The sequence below is a fragment of the Salvelinus fontinalis genome, chromosome 14, assembly GCF_029448725.1.
Source record: "Salvelinus fontinalis isolate EN_2023a chromosome 14, ASM2944872v1, whole genome shotgun sequence".
NCBI classification, from domain to species: Eukaryota; Metazoa; Chordata; class Actinopteri; order Salmoniformes; family Salmonidae; genus Salvelinus; species Salvelinus fontinalis.
Genome location: NC_074678.1, coordinates 28,474,435 through 28,490,943, shown reverse-complemented (window position 1 = coordinate 28,490,943; position 16,509 = coordinate 28,474,435). Strand labels below are relative to the sequence as shown.

Below are 16,509 nucleotides of genomic sequence, written 5' to 3'. Positions count from 1 at the left end.
TTTAGGCTTTTGACATTGCCTGTATCAGGGAGCTTACAGGTTCTGAAGATCATTCTACTTTTGAAGTTATCTTTCTTTGTTGAGCTAAAAGCAAAGCTGGGCACTTCTGTAGTCTTTGGTCTAGGCCTATATCAAGTATATTTTTGGATTCTCGCTTGAGCTTAAAAAAACAGACAGCTTTTGCCTCATCTCTCCCTCAACACTTCAGGCCATACACTTCATTCGAGGAGTATGAATAGCATCTCCAGGCTCTTTTTGCTGTAGTGTGTGACTACTAGGCTGTTCTCATAAAATGCATTGCTAGATAATTTACATCTCATGAGTCGCTTGGGTCAGTGTTCTGTGATGATGATATGTAATGAAGGAAGACATGATGGTCTGATAAAACTAAAGACTGCAGCAATAGTAAACGTGTCATTACACCCTAAATCCTTGTAGAAATAGAACAAGATGATAATGTAAAAGGACAGCTAGTTGATGGTTGTGTGCAGCATTGATAAACAATGTAAGGATGTGTGTGTATACCTGCCATATCTCCCAGAGTCAGCTGGTTATTACTGTTTACATGAACATCTGAAAATCATAACTGGCTGGCAAGCTTGAGTGCAGTTTGTTTTTACTTCGGTTAGCCAACTGCCATCGCCACATCAAGGCAGCACCAAATTGTGAAGTTCCTTCGAATGTCAAACCTTGAAAAACACCTGAATTTATTTAAATACTGTATAGCTATTAGCTAATGACCTACCTGGTATGGTGGCGGTGGTTCCTGATCTGGATCTGCCCCATCACCATAACTAGCTCTATCCGATTGTGATTCATGAAGCAAGGAAATATCATCCGAGGTTGGAGATTTTAGACAATTCCCCATCTCCTCGACGTCAAACTCCTTATATCTTGCTTTGCAACGTCCACAGGCCACTTTCTCTAACCTTTCAGTCAAAATTCGCACCGTATGCTATCAATCTTATGGCCTTCAACACATTGCAAATTATCTAACAAGCCACGAGAGCTGTGATGCTCAACAAAAACAAAACATCCCCACACAAAGAGCCTGGCTGGCCACCTAGCCAATGTACACCCTCAAACTGAAGTGATATAGCGGTTGTTTGCTAGCTAGAACTCTCACAACGCCTATGTATAGGTTGAACGTAATAATGCTAAACACATAATAGTTATTAATGCTCTAAAAACGTATTCTCATTTTCAGACTGAAGACCATTTGAAAGGGACTTTCCAGCCCCGTCAAACGCTGGGAAGGTAACGAACGTAGCAACATGAAACACCGCCCCTCAATGCACGGACCAATCAACAGCGATCTGTATTAAGGAAGCTTTCCACCATCTCACCAATCAGACCTTTGTTAAAAACATGATAAAAAAATATATTTGGTAACATTTAACATGAATTACAATGTAACAAGCAAGTATGTGTAGCTAAGTACAGATAGTTGTATGTTGGCAGTTTTCTACATAACTGCGTCTGCATGTACACTAGTAGTAGTGCGTAGTCACAAGGACACGTTATTCCAGTAGCAGTTACTGTGGTATAAAATGCCTATACCTACTATGTTAAATGTGCAATATATTTGTAATTTCTGTGTTTTATTGAAGGAGGGGATACAGTTTAGTTGAATGTGCCTTACAGCACGTCGTAGTTGGTTCCTGGCTGCCTAATATAGCAGTTTTGACTGTTCCTAGTCACTTTATACTGTTATATGAAATAAGTACACAAACAATACCAATTTGAAAACCAGACAGCAGCTTGGTGTTCAGAGTGCAGTTCATCCAAAAGCAAAGGGGTCATACAAGAGTAAAAAAAAACTTGATAAACAGACTCAATTTCAGTTACTTATTTAATCTTAAATTAAAAAACAAACATTCACTTATGTACAGGCCCAGGAATGTCAATCTGTTTAGTAGCCAGTTCCCATATAATATGCTGACCTCAACATCACAGTGCTAATAAGATTGTTTGTACTAATATCAGTTAATTCAAAGAAAACCATGGAACAAAACAAGTAATGTCTAACATAATAATTTGAACATCCCAAACTACAATAATCTCAATATTTTAAATAAATCAATGTCTACATTTCCTCCACGCGTTAGAAAAGTCTAAATGAACGCCTGGTCAATTGCTTTCACCCAAAACCATATTCTAAGTATGAATAAATCAGTTCTGATTACATTTAAACTTGAGACACCATTCTAGTGCTTGGGGTTGGATACTCATCCTGTTGTACATAAAGTTTCAATAATCATAGAACATGAAAAAAGGAAAGAAAATTCAAATTACAAATAACATTGGTGATACACAGTCTATTAGCTCATTTATTACACAGGAAAGGAACTATTTAATATATAATAGTTTCCTATAAGACATTCTTCTATAGGTTGATGTTGGAGGTGTATATTTATATATATGGAAGGCTCTAGTGGTTGTCAACGCTTCACTTACTACAGATGGATCTGGCAGCCTGGTTTTTCTGTGTCAATCTGAAAGACTTGTTTGTTTGAGCTCAAGTACTGTTGGATTGTGTCCACATTAAGATAACAAGGAAGGAGTCTGCCTTTCTAAAAGACACATTCATCTGTCCACTTAAAACGGGACAATTTAGTCAAAGGCGTCGTTACAGTTAATAAATAAATACAGACAAAATAACCCCTTACCATCACACGTGTATTCCTGCAATGTGAGTTTGCACGGTTGGATGACTTAACTTTGTGCAATCAGTGGGCACTATTTTCACAAAAATTCAGTTGGACTGGTCATGCATTCCATCACAGAAAGTGTTTCAGTTGATTCAATGTGCCAAAACTTCCATTGAGCTGTTCAGAGTGGGGAAAGGAGGGTGAAAATGAAGAACTAAGAATAAATCCAGTAGAATAATCATAGAGATAAAAGCATTAGGGAAGGAGGTTATCTGCCATAGAACATTGTCAACCCAAGACAGACCTTGTCCAAGATTGGACACAGTGATTTTAGTCATTAGCTCTGAGCAGAGGGCAAAACCCAGGAAGGAGAATACCGTTAAGCACTCAAATACTGTATATTGCAGAAACCCTTGTGACAGGTGTGAAAATACATGTTTGTCAGTGAATTTATGTATTTATACTAGAGGGAGAATATTCAGGCATTGGTAACGAATAGGTTTTTGCAATAGACAGATGAGACCCTGTACATTTCCATCTATTAGTGAGGTATTTTCTATATATTGCGTAGATTTCCTTTGTCTGAGTAAATGCTAGTGTCTGTATGCTTCTGACTGTTTAGTGTACTAGTGTAGTGTTGTGTGTCTTTTGAAAGCTTGATGGCTGGCAAGTCAAGCACTTGTTGCTGGTAGTGGGTGATTTGGTACTATGCCTCATCCCTACTGCATTGGGCTGTGCACTTTGGGATGGCTGGACTTTGGGCCTGTTTTGCCCACACCAGCTACGGGCTGGAGGGCATGGTGTGAATTCCATTCTCGCCTGTGGCCTTGGCCTTGTGCAAAGCAGCCTGGATTCTGAAATGTGTCCGCGATTCCATGGAGTAGTTTTTGTAACTTTGCCTGTAAATATTGGGGAAAGAGCAGATCACTGAAACAGCTTGACCAGATGATTTAACTATCTGTTCTAATATAATTATTGTAAACAAGTCATGTTAAGAATTCCAATTGTAATGTAACTGTAATGGAATGGGTAGAGATAATAATGTTGTGTAAGAACCAAGACACTCACTTGGCCGTCTCCAGTAGTTTGATTCCCTCCTCCTTCCTCCCTTGTTCCAGACATAGCAGCCCATGCTCCAGCAGTGCATTGGGAACCAAGTAGTGATCAAACTTGATCTGTGTTTCACTGACAAGAGTAAAAATACAGCAGAGATCAGGATTTAAACAAGAAAGGAAGTATTTGCTTAACTTGTAAGGAATAGTAATCGAGTAGGTCTCTTCTACTGTCATGTTGTGAAAATTTGAGTGTGTGCTGAATATTGGTGTGTGTTGAGCTCACTTGCAGAGGACAAGGGTGAAGTAGTGCTCAGCCTCCTCCTGGTGTCCCAGGTGCTTCAGACAGAGACCTCTAAGCAGGCTCAGCAGACACTGGTCGTCTATGGAGAACTCGGTCCCTGAGGAACACAACATACGATACTCAGGCCCTTCACACACTAGACTGTGTAGAGGCAATATCAACTCTCTAAGAGGGACATGAGTTTGTGTTCCTTACTTGGGCTACTTTCGAGTTTCGCCTGTGCCTCGTCCAGTGTTTTCAGCATGCCCTCTGTCAGGTCTTTGTGTTTCCCGATGATTGTGTAGCCGTTCCAGATATACATCATTTCCTGCAGAGGACAGACAAGGCCAAAGGGTGTCACAGTTACACTGTAATAGTGAACATGCGTTCAGACCACGCAGTACTGACCTACTCTTGAAAACCAGACCCTAGCCAACAGTGACTAGGGTCTAGTTTCAATGACGGACTCTTTTGGCAACTTCGATAATGGAAATAAATTTGTTCTGTGGTGTGTCCTCAGACAGACAACTCTTCCAACAAATCACAAGGCAGACATGCCAGAACATTGCGATTTTAAACCAAAGTTTGCAGGCAAAACCGTTCCAGTGGTTTTAGTGAAGGTAGTCGATGCACTTCCCACTTGCGAAATGCACTCATTAAAAATAACCTTGCTAGCTACATTTTCGATTTTATTTAAGCGAATAAGGTAGTGACGTAGGCAGTGACCCAGTTCTTCTATGCCAAAAGAGTCATCTAGGGTCGGGTTTCGGAGACTTGTACTGACCAGAGGAGGTGCAGGTAGTGTAACTGGGTTCTCAGTCAGGTAGCGACGGGCTTTTCGGATGGCAAACTTCTCAGTTGGCAAAGACTTTCCAGCAATTTTCTGCTTAAGCCCATGTACCTGCCTGGAATGGATAGACAATAGATAAATATAAGATATAGATTCATATGGATAGAATGACTTGATTATCTCAGATGTCTGGGTAAAAATACATGAATAGAGTACAAAGCAATATGTTTTTGTTTTTATTTATTTGGATCCCCATTAACCGACGCCAGTGGCGACAGCTAGTCTTACTGGGGTTCGACACATAACGAAGAAGACATTACAGACACATTTTTTTTTACAATTCACATACATTTAAAAACATAAACATGTAGTGTGTGTGTGTGTGTGTGTGTGTGTGCATCTATCAGTTACACATACATGTCAGTACATACACACAACAAGTAGGTCACATGGGGGAGAGGCGTTGTGCCATGAGGTGTTGCTTTATTTATTTTTTAACCCATCACGGATCCGGGATCATCCTCATCAAAAAAGCTGACTAGCATAGCCTAGCCTAGCGCCAAAGGGATATCATATAATATAATTTCATGAAATCACAAGTCCAATACAGCAAATGAAAGATAAACATCTTGTGAATCCAGCCAACATTTACGATTTTTAAAATGTTTTACAGCGAAAACACAATATATATTTATGTTAGCTCACCACAATAGCCAAACACACAACGCCATGTTTCCACCGCAAAGATAGCTTTCACAAAACACACAAATAGAGATAAAATTAATCACTAACCTTTGAACAACTTCATCAGATGACAGTCTTATAACATCATGTTATACAATACATTTATGTTTTGTTCGAAAATGTGCATATTTATTGCTACAAATTGTGGTTTTACATTGTGAATACGTCACCATAATGCACCAAATTGTCCGGAGAAATTTTGGACAGTCACGTAATCTAACCAAAAAACTCATCATAAACTTTACTAAAAAATACATGTTGTACAGCAAATGAAAGATACACTGGTTCTTAATGTAACCGCTGTGTTAGATTTAAAAAAATAACTTTAGTACAAAGTACAGCATGCAATATTGTGAGACAGCGCCCAGCAATTCTCCGCCTTGTTGGAGCCAACATATACCACAAAAATACGAAATAACATCATAAATATTCTCTTACCTTTAATGATCTTCCATCAGAATGTAGTGCAAGGAGTCCTAGTTCCACAATAAATCGTTGTTTTGTTTTAGAATGTCCATTTTTTCTGTCGAATTAGCAACTTTGGCTAGCATTGTGGCGCAAAAGTGTCCATCATCTCTTGGCGCATGGAACGAAAAATTCCAAAAGTCACAATAAACGTTGAATAAACTGGTCAACCTCGGTTGAAAATCCATCTTTATGATGTTTTTCTCATATGTATCCAATAAAGTCAGAGACGGAGCATTTTACGTGTATACCTAAAGCATTTCAGAAGACAATGTGGGGTTCCCCGGTGCGCAGTTGAATACTGCCAATAGGGCGGACCTGTCACTCCAAAAGCTCTCATTCGGTCTCACATCAAGCTAGACACCCCATTCAACATTCTACTGCCTGTTCACATTTAGTGGAAGGCGTATGAAGTGCATACAGATCCATAAATATAAGGCAATTGAATAGGCAAGCCCTGACACAAAGCCCCATTTTCAGAATTTTCACTTCCTGTTTGGAAGTTTGCTGCCAAATGAGTTCTGTTTTACTCAGATATAATTCAAACAGTTTTAGAAACTTCAGAGTGTTTTCTATCCAATAGTAATTATAATATGCATATTGTATGATCTAGAACAGAGTAGAGAGGCTGTTTAATTTGGGCGCAATTTTTCCCCAAAGTAAAAACAGCGCCCCCTATTTCCAAGAGGTTGGTTTGCTGTTCACTTACGCTATATAAGATGGAAGGGAGTTCCATGCACTCATGGCTCTGTATAACATTGTACGTTTCCTTGAATTTGCTCTGGACCTGGGGACTGTGAAAAGACCTCTGGTGGCATGTCTGGTGCAGTAAGTGTGTGTGTCAGTGCTGTGTCTGTGTGTAAGTTGTCTATGAAAACAATTTGGAATTTCCAACACATTGTTTATTATAAAAACAAGAAGTGGCGCAGTCTTTCCTCAACTCTTAGTCAAGAGAGACTGGCATGCATTGTATTTACATTAGCCCTCTGACTACAATGAAGAGCAAAATGTGCCGCTCTGTTCTGGGCCAGCTGCAGCTTAACTAGGTCTTTTTTTGCAGCACTGGACCAGATGACTGGACAATAATCAAGATAAGATAAAACTAGAGCATGCAGTACTTGCTTTGTGGAGTCAAAAAAGCAGAGCATCTCTTTATTACGGACAGACTTCTCCGCATCTTTAAATGTTTGTTTTGACCATGACAGTTTACAGTAAGGTAACACCAAGTAATTTAGTCTCCTCAACTTGTTTAACAGCAACACCATTCATTACCAGACTCTGCTGTGGTCTAGAACTTAGGGAATGATTTGTACCAAACACAATGCTATTACTTTTACAAATGTTCAGGACCAGTTTATTACTGGCCACCCATTCCAAAATGGACTGCAACTCTTTGTTAAGGTTTTCAGTGACTTCATTAGCTGTGGCTTTTGGTGCGGATATGGTTGAATCATCACCATACAGCATATAGTATACAGCATACAGGGCATTCGGAAAGTATTCAGACCCCTTGACTTTTCCCACATTTTGTTACGTTACAGCCTTATTCATCTATCACTCCAGTGTTTAATTGGTATATTGTAATTACTTCGCCACCATGGCCTATTTATTGCCTTAACTCCCTTATCTTACCTCATTTGCACTCACTGTATATAGACTTTTTGTTTTCTTTTGTTCTACTGTATTATTGACTGTATGTTTTGTTTATTCCATGTGTAACTCTGTGTTGTTGTATATGTCGAATTGCTATGCTTTATCTTGGCCAGATCGCAGTTGCAAATGAGAACTTGTTCTCAACTAGCCTACCTGGTTAAATAAACGTGAAATAAAATTAATTAATTAATTCTGCTGCAGTAGTTTATGTGTCGGGGGGCTAGGGTCAGTCTGTTATATCTGGAGTATTTCTCCTGTCTTATCCGGTGTCCTGTGTGAATTTAAGTATGCTCTCTCTAATTCTCACTCTCTCTCTCTTTTTCTCTCTGAGGACTTTAGGCCTAGGACCATGCCTCAGGACTACCTGGCCTGATGACTCCTTGCTGTCCCCAGTCCACCTGGCCATGCTGCTGCTCCAGTTTCAACTGTTCTGCCTGCGGCTATGGAACCCTGACCTGTTCACCGGACGTGCTACCTGTCCCAGACCTGCTGTTTTCAACTCTCTAGAGACAGCAGGAGCGGTAGAGATACTCTGAATGATCGGCTATGAAAAGCCAACTGACATTTACTCCTGAGGTGCTGACCTGTTGCACCCTCGATAACCACTGTGATTATTATTATTTGACCCTGCTGGTCATCTATGAACATTTGAACATCCTGGCCATGTTCTGTTATAATCTCCACCTGGCACAGCCAGAAGAGGACTGGCCATCCCTCATAGCCTGGTTCCTCTCTAGGTTTCTTCCTAGGTTCTGGTCTTTCTATGGAGTTTTTCCTTGCCACCGTGCTTCTACACCTGCATTGCTTGTTTGGGGTTTTAGGCTGGGTTTCTGTATAGCACTTTGCGACATCAGCTGATGTAAGAAGGGCTTTATAAATACATTTGATTGATTGATTCTTTGCCTCGAAACAATCCTGTCTCGGAGCTCAGCGCACAATTCCTTTGAACCCAAAGGCTTGGTTTTTGCTCTGACATGCACTGTCAACTGTGGGACCTTATATACACAGGTATGTGCCTTTCCAAATCATGTCCAATCAATTGAATTTACCACAGGTGGACTCCAATGAAGTTGTAGAAACATCTCAAGGATGATCAATGGAAACAGGATTTACCTGAGGTCAATTTTGAGTGTCATAGCATAGGGTCTGAATACTTATGTAAATAAGGTATCTGTTTTTTTTGCGAACATTTATTAAAACCTGTTTTTGCTTTGTTATCATGGGGTATCAATTGTAGAATAAGGCTGTAACGTAACAAAATGTGGAAAAAGTCAAGGGATCTGAATACTTTCCGAATGCCTTGTACATGCACAAATATTCTTTGTTTAATGCCAGTGGCAGGTCATTGGTAAAAATAGAAAAGAGTAGAGGGCCTAGAAAGCTGCCCTGCAGCACACCGCACTTTACATATTTGACATTAGAGAAGCTCCCATTAAAGAAAACCCTTTGAGTTATATTAGATAGCTCTGAATCTACGATTTGGCAGAGATTGAAAAGCCATAACACATACGTTATTTTCAACAAAAGGTTATGGTCAATAATATCAGACTGCACTGAAATCTAACAGTACAGCTCCCACAATCTTCTTATTATCAATTTCTTTCAACCAATCATCAGTCATTTGTGTCAGTGCAGTACATGTTGAGCGCCCTTCTCTATAAGCATGCTGAAAGTCTGTTGTTCATTTGTTTACAGAGAAATAGCATTGTCTTTGGTCAAACACAATTCTTTCCAACAGTTTGGTGACACAGGGGTTTGTTTGTTGCAGTGACCTACCTGAATAGCGCTACCTCGCTCTCCCTGAATGGTTGGCATTCCTCCCTGGTCAGCATGCTGAGGTAGGCACCTTTCATATACGCATATGTTGCCTGGAGGGAAATGTGCATGTTTTACTACTGTAACTCTGTAAGCATCAACATAGATTTGTCCCTCTAAAGGCTAAGCGGAATACATTAAAAGCTGTTAAACAAACAAATCTATATTCTGTTAAGACTGTCGCATTTACCAGTGAAATAATGCAACCATTACTGTACTGAAACAGATGTCCTTCATACTGCACTATATTGAAATGATATGCACAAATACGATTACTCCAGAATGTCCCACCTTGGACCATGCATTCTCTTTGCTGAGCAGATCAGCGTAGAAGTAGGCCATCTTCCAATGTCTCTTGTATGTGAAACACCACATCAGTTCCCAGTAGCACATGTGATGGAACTGATTCCACTGCTGCTGAGCTTCACAGCACTCCTCAAAGCGCACTATAGCCTGTTACACACACACACACACACACACACACACACACACACACACACACACACACACACACACACACACACACACACACACACACACACACACACACACACACACACACACACACGTGACAGCAGGTCAGATTTGGAGTCTAAATACAAAACTAATTTTGGTAGTAGTCAGAATTATTGATCCACACTCACAGCGTCCAGGTTTCCTTTGATAACCTCAATTCGACCAGCGAAGAACAAGAAGATGGATCCCTAAAAACAACACACTATGAACTGTTTTGATGCGACAGAGTGTGTGTACAGGCCTATGCACTAAATAATTCAGAGTAGTTTCACAAAATCAATACAACTTGAATATGATTTAACTGTACACTGAGTATACCAAACATTAGGAACATTGTTGATACACACAGGAAACTGTTGAGCGTGAAAAACCGAGCAGTGTTGCAGTTCCTGACACAAACCAGTGTACCTGGCACATACCACCATACCCCATTCAAAGGGACTTACATATTTTGTCTTGCCCAATTACCCTCTGAATGGCACAATCCATGTCTCAAGGCTTAAAAATCCTTCTTTAACCTGCCTCCTCCCCTTCACCTACACTAATTGAAGTGGATTTAACAAGTGACATCCATAAGGGATCATAGCTTTTGCCTGGATTCACCTGGTCAGTCTATATCATGGAAAGAGCAGGTGTTCTTAATGTTTTGTATACTCAGTGTACATGCTACAATGTTCTCACTGACCTTAGGATACCGTTTGAGATATGGCTGAAGGAGTTTCTCTGCATCCTCCACATCCGCTTCCCCAGTGCCTGCAAGCCACGAGGAGAAAAATACAATGTTATTTCATGTTAGTTTAAGACATTTGTGCAAGATATGACCAGGGTTTTCCTTTCCTGTAGAGGTGACCACCAACCAGAATGTGGCTAGGCTACAGTATAGAGCTTGTTTTGGCAGTTGAAAAGGTCAGTGTGGTAACATTTGATGTGTGGCAACATCAGTCTTTCTCTCACCCAGGATGAAGCTCATGAAGGTGTGGTAGCAGAGCAGCAGCATATTACACAGGAAAGACCTGAACGTCTGCCCTGCTGCGCCTTCCGTCAGCTGCTGCAAGCCAAACTCCTGCAGACACACACAACACATGACACAGGGGGCTTAGCTTAGCTCAGCCCAGTCTAGTCCAGCATCTCACACGTCATCTCAGGGATACCTGTTTAACAGTAGGAGATCTACCTTATTTCCAGAGAAACCCACAAACTCCAGCAACCTGAGGGTCCGAGTGGGCAGCATGGAGATCATCTGTACACAACCCAAGAACACAGGAGTGGAAGAGTGAGAAGATGAGCCAGACACAATTACATATTGTACCAATCAGGACCATGCTTTGAGTTACACAGAGTAGCTATAGCCATAACACCCTAAACGGTCCTTCTATACAGTCTACCAGCCCAGCAAACTGGACCACAAACATTGTTGACATGAAGCATTTCCTTCACCAGGTTGAAGGCTCCCACTCCAAGCTTGACCCCGCCTTCAAAATGCCCATGATTGTCACCATGGACGTAGCTTGAAGACTGGAGAACCGTATGAAGCTCTCTGAAATACAGATATACATTCTTTACTATAGTATGAGTTGAGACATAAGGGGAATACACTATAAGGGCCATGCACTACATCAAGAGTACTTACTTATATGTCTGGTAGCTATTCCTCACTTTAATTCCTCCCTTGATGAAACTGACCATGTTTTCATCCTACAAAAACAGGGGGAAAGAAAACGTTTAAGGGTACAAAGAACAATATCATAAATGCACAATCAACTTTTAAATCTGTATCAGTGCTTCAGCGAGATAAAGAGTGTGGGTTGCTGATGTTGTGGTAGCAGTGGGTTACCTGAAGGAAGGTGAGTGCTGCCCTCTGCAGGAGACATTCTGCATAGCAGACTTCAGCATGGAGTTCCTCTGAGGTGAAAATGACAGCACAATTATCTTCTGACATACTGAAAGCACTACTGAAACCACCATCAGCAGGAGGCTGCACAATAAACCCACAGACAAGAAACACATTTTAAACTGTATTCTCAACTACTGAACAACTAGTGAACAACCATCATGGCTTGAAGTAATGGAGTAATACATTAAAATCACTCAAAAACAGAGTATATTCTCCAGTATCACAGCAGCTGTGTTTTATTTACTTAGGAATACACAGCTATAAAAAAACATTGTTCAATTTACACTAGCGAAATGAGTGATAAGATAAGAGGCCTGTGATAAAATAATATGTCTATGTCTAAGTGGAATGTACTGAAGTAAGTATCTTTTAACTATACTAACCTTCTGTGGAGTTTCTGTTGCTAAAGGTTGACTTCTTGCGGAACCTGGGAGAGAATACACTTCATTACACTCCAAATCCAACATGCCACATTACAGTGTTTGATGAGACAGATATAGCAGTGTTTGTTCACAACAACTCAACACCAGTCTGTGGATGTGTGAGCTAAGAATCTGGGAATTAAACACATTCCTGTGCTTGGATACTGAAAAACGGTGACATGTAGTAACCACATTCAGACAGACATTGACAGAGAGTATTTCTAACAAAAATCAGGTTTCAGAATTAGATGAATAATATGGATTAAGGGAGATACACACGTATAATGAGTGGTTTACTGTGAAACATGGGAAAACATTAAAGCTCCTGTAAAAGTTGTATTTGCATAGATATCTACATTTCATGCAAATCAGTGTGACCCAGCCACATTCCATGGCTTATATTGATAAGATGTAGAGCGTCTCCCAGGTTAACACAGGGTCCTGGGCCTTGTAGCCAGGCAGATGGCTGTGTCATGGGGTTCCCCTGCCCCCCCAGGGTCTCAGAAGGTGTGGCAGGCCCAGTCCGGGAGTTTGTGTGTGTGTTCCAGCCTTTGGAAAGAAGCGTCCGTACAGGACATTTCACACACTGACTCCAGAGCTCACTGTTACAGGCCACTCAAACTCCCCCAGCCAGCAAGATCTGATAGAACCTGGGTGATATCTGCTCTGTGATTATCTCGCAGAACATGGAGCTCACCAGCCACCACAGACCAGGATGGACATCTCCCAAAATAGCCAGAGTCCCTCCCCAGTGGAATGGCCAGGTTTATCAAGAGCCAAATGGATTTCCTCTGTATATTGTTGTTGTTCATAATACGAGAGTTAAATGAGACTTACTTGGTTAAAAACACGTGTTACACAATTCACTAAGTGGTTTCACTTGATCGGATCATGTAGTTCCTCTCTTCATGATTGAATAGAACTGATAAGGGAGGGAGCCTTTCCACCGAGTCAAAACTTTTGTTTTTGAATTTATTGAATAAAAATAACTTTGAAAATCTATATATTTTATGTGGACCCATTTTTTAATGCCTCTTTTCGGCTGTATTGCTCTCTTTTTGAGAGTATGGGTTCCTTATACGAACACCAAATGTTTTATTTGTACATGGATTTTGTTCTAGTAGAAATACATGTAGAATATTTTATAGTATTTTAACTGTATTTCTGATATTATGACATCTAGTGGCCCTTTTGGGTACTTTAGATTACCACAGGTGTCTGTAATTACCACTGGCTCACTGTGTGGCCTCATCTGTCCCACTATTGTTTGTGGAGACATGCTCTGATGAAGGTAGACTGATGTAAGCTCATCCACAATTAAATGTGCATCTAACTGGAAGGGTGCGGAAACATTTTCCTGCTCTTTGAATGTGGATCCTTTACAAATGAGCCTTACCGCTGACACACTGCCTGAGCCTCCTTCATGGTGTTACCAGCTGCCAGGATGTTCTCCGGGTCAAAGGTCATCATGGCCTGCATCTCCAGTATGGTGGCGTATGTGAGTGCATGGTACATGCTGTCTTTGGTTCTAGGAAGGGGAGGAAAAAGACAGCACAGAAATATTCAGCTCTATTTTTAGCAGCTATTGTTGCCTTCTCAAAATGCAATCAGATGACTCAACAAAAAATATTCCTTTGCACGTCTTGAAAAGAGGAGGAGCACAAGTATAGTGCCTTCAGAAAGTATTCACACCTCTTGACTTATTTCACATTTTTTGGTGTTACAGACTGATTTTATCACTGGCATACACACAATACCCCATATCGTAAAAGTAGAATTATGTTTGTTGAAATTTTTACAAATTAATGAAAAATGAAAAGCTGAAAAAGTATTCAACCCCTTTGATATGACAAGCCTAAATATGTTCAGAAGTAAAAATGTGCTTAACAAGTTACACCTTTTTGAGTCTCAGTTTTTATTGTTATTTTTTAGTTTTTATGTTTTTGTTTTTTGTAATGTTTTTTTCCTATGAAGCGCATTGCGTCCAAAACGTGCTATATAAATAAAGCTTGATTTGATTTGAAAAAAGTTGCATTGACTCACTCTGTGTGAAATAGTGTTTAACATGATTTTTGAACGACTACCTCATTTCTGTACCCCACACATACAATTGTCTGTAAGGTCCCTCAGTCGAGCAGTGAATTTCAAACACAGATCCAACCACAAAGACAAGGGAGGTTTTCCAATACCTCGCAAAGAAGGGCACCTATTGGTAGATGGGTAAAAATAAAAAAGCAGACATTGAATATCCCTTTGAGCATGGTGAAGTATTAATTACACTTTGGATGGTGTATCAATACACCCAGTCACTACAAAGATACAGGCATCCTTCCTAACTCAGTTGTAGGAGAGGAAGGAAACCGCTCAGGGATTTCACCATGAGGCCAATGGTGACTTTGAAACAGTTACAGAGTTTAATGGCTGTGATAAGAGAAAACTAAGGATGGATCAACAACATTGTAGTTACTCCACAATACTAACCTATTTGACAGAGTGAAAAGAAGGAATCCTGTACAGAATAAAATATTCCAAAACATGTAAGGCACAAAAGTAAAACAAAAAAAAATGTGACAAAGAAATGAACTATATGTCCTGAATACAAAGCATTATATTTGGGGCAAATCCAACACAACACATGACATCACTAACACTCTTCATATTTTCAAGCATGGGGGTGGCTGCATCATGCAAGAACAAGGGAGTTTTTTGGGGGATAAAAATAAATGGAAAAGAGCTAAGTGTAACGGATGTGAAATGGCTAGCTAGTTAGCGGGTGCGCGCTAGTAGCATTTCAATCAGTTACGTCACTTGCTCTGAGACATTAAGTAGGGTTGCCCCTTGCTCTGCAAGGGCCGCGGCTTTTGTGGAGCGATGGGTAACGACGCTTCGTGGGTGACTGTTGTTGATGTGTGCAGAGGGTCCCTGGTTCGCGCCCGTGTCGAGGCGAGGGGACGCCGTAAAGTTATACTGTTACATTGATGCTGTTGACCCGGATCACTGGTTGCTGCGGAAAAGGAGGAGGTTGAAAGGGTGGTGAGTGTAACGGATGTGAAATGGCTAGCTAGTTAGCGGGTACGCGCTAGTAGCGTTTCAATCAGTTACGTCACTTGCTCTGAGACATTAAGTAGCGTTGCCCCTTGCTCTGCAAGGGCCGTGGCTTTTGTGGAGCGATGGGTAACGACGCTTCGTGGGTGACTGTTGTTGATGTGTGCAGAGGGTCCCTGGTTCGCGCCCGTGTCGAGGCGAGGGGACGCCGTAAAGTTATACTGTTACATAAGCACAGACAGAATCCTTGAGTAAAACCAGGTTCAGTCTGCTTTCCAACAGACACTGGGAGACAAATTCACTTTTCAGCAGGACAATAACCTAAAACACAAGGCCAAATATACACTGGATTTGCTTACCAAGACAACATTGAATGTTCTTCAGTCTCCTGGTTACATTTTTGACTTAAGTCTGCTTGAAAATCAATGGCAAAATATGTCAAGTTGATCAACAACCAACTTGACAGATATTGAAGAATTATAGTACAACCTAAATATTGTACAATCCAGGTGTGCAAAGTTTACCCAGAAAGACTCACAGATGTAATCGCTGCCAAATGTGATTCTAACATGTATAACATGTATTGACTTAGGGGGTTGAATACTTATCTAATCACGATATACTGTATTAGTGTTTTATTTGTCATATTATTATTATTATTTTTATTTTTTTTACAACTTAACATTTTTCTTCCATTTTGAGAGATTGTTGACAAAAAAAGACAATTAAATAAAATTTTAATCCCACTTTGTAACACAACGAAATGTGGAAAAAGTCAAGGGGTGTGAATCCTTTCTGAAGTATATAGTCATTGACATTCAACAGTGCATTCAACAGTGCAATACAGTGCATTCGGAAAGTATTCAGACCCCTTGACTTTTTCCACATTTTGTTTCGTTAGTCTTATTCTAAAAGTGATTCGTTTTTTCCCCTCATCAATCTACACACAATATCCCATAATGACAAGGAAAAAACAGGTTTTTAGAAATGTATTAAAATGTATAAAATAAAATAAAATGAAATATCACATTTACATAAGTATTCAGACCCTTTACTCAGTACTTTGTTGAAGCATATTTGGCAGCGAATACAGCCTTGAGTCTTCTTGTGTATGACACTACAAGCTTGGCACACCTGTATTTGGGGAGTTTCTCCCATTCTTTTCTGCAGATCGTCTCA

General features: G+C 40.3%; 2 protein-coding genes across 10 annotated transcripts in view; both read right to left on the bottom strand.

Moving 5' to 3' along the window:
* LOC129810572 (RING finger protein 11) overlaps positions 1–1,275 on the bottom strand; it is a 38,543-nt gene extending 37,268 nt beyond the window's left edge. Inside the window, exon 1 of the mRNA XM_055861224.1 lies at positions 746–1,275. Coding sequence (XP_055717199.1) covers positions 746–868 — 123 coding nt within the window. The 5' untranslated portion in view covers positions 869–1,275. The remainder of the gene's footprint in view (positions 1–745) is intronic.
* A 559-nt stretch (positions 1,276–1,834) lies between these two features.
* Positions 1,835–16,509, bottom strand: part of LOC129810570 (tetratricopeptide repeat protein 39A-like) — a 37,613-nt gene continuing 22,938 nt past the window's right edge. For 5 of the 9 annotated variants that reach the window (XM_055861215.1, XM_055861216.1, XM_055861220.1 and 2 more), the window contains 17 exons: positions 13,682–13,813; positions 12,247–12,290; positions 11,804–11,871; positions 11,600–11,664; positions 11,407–11,506; positions 11,144–11,209; positions 10,924–11,032; positions 10,655–10,722; positions 10,098–10,157; positions 9,745–9,906; positions 9,415–9,506; positions 5,482–5,526; positions 4,771–4,891; positions 4,203–4,314; positions 3,990–4,104; positions 3,720–3,836; positions 1,835–3,550 (listed from right to left, as the gene is read on the bottom strand). In XM_055861215.1, the coding sequence (XP_055717190.1) occupies positions 3,433–3,550; positions 3,720–3,836; positions 3,990–4,104; positions 4,203–4,314; positions 4,771–4,891; positions 5,482–5,526; positions 9,415–9,506; positions 9,745–9,906; positions 10,098–10,157; positions 10,655–10,722; positions 10,924–11,032; positions 11,144–11,209; positions 11,407–11,506; positions 11,600–11,664; positions 11,804–11,871; positions 12,247–12,290; positions 13,682–13,813 (1,594 nt within the window). In that variant the 3' untranslated portion in view covers positions 1,835–3,432. Of the gene's footprint in view, positions 3,551–3,719; positions 3,837–3,989; positions 4,105–4,202; positions 4,315–4,770; positions 4,892–5,481; positions 5,527–5,958; positions 7,506–9,414; positions 9,507–9,744; positions 9,907–10,097; positions 10,158–10,654; positions 10,723–10,923; positions 11,033–11,143; positions 11,210–11,406; positions 11,507–11,599; positions 11,665–11,803; positions 11,872–12,246; positions 12,291–13,681; positions 13,814–16,509 lie in introns of those variants that run through there. The other 4 variants (XM_055861217.1, XM_055861221.1, XM_055861223.1 and 1 more) reach the window with 3 other exon arrangements.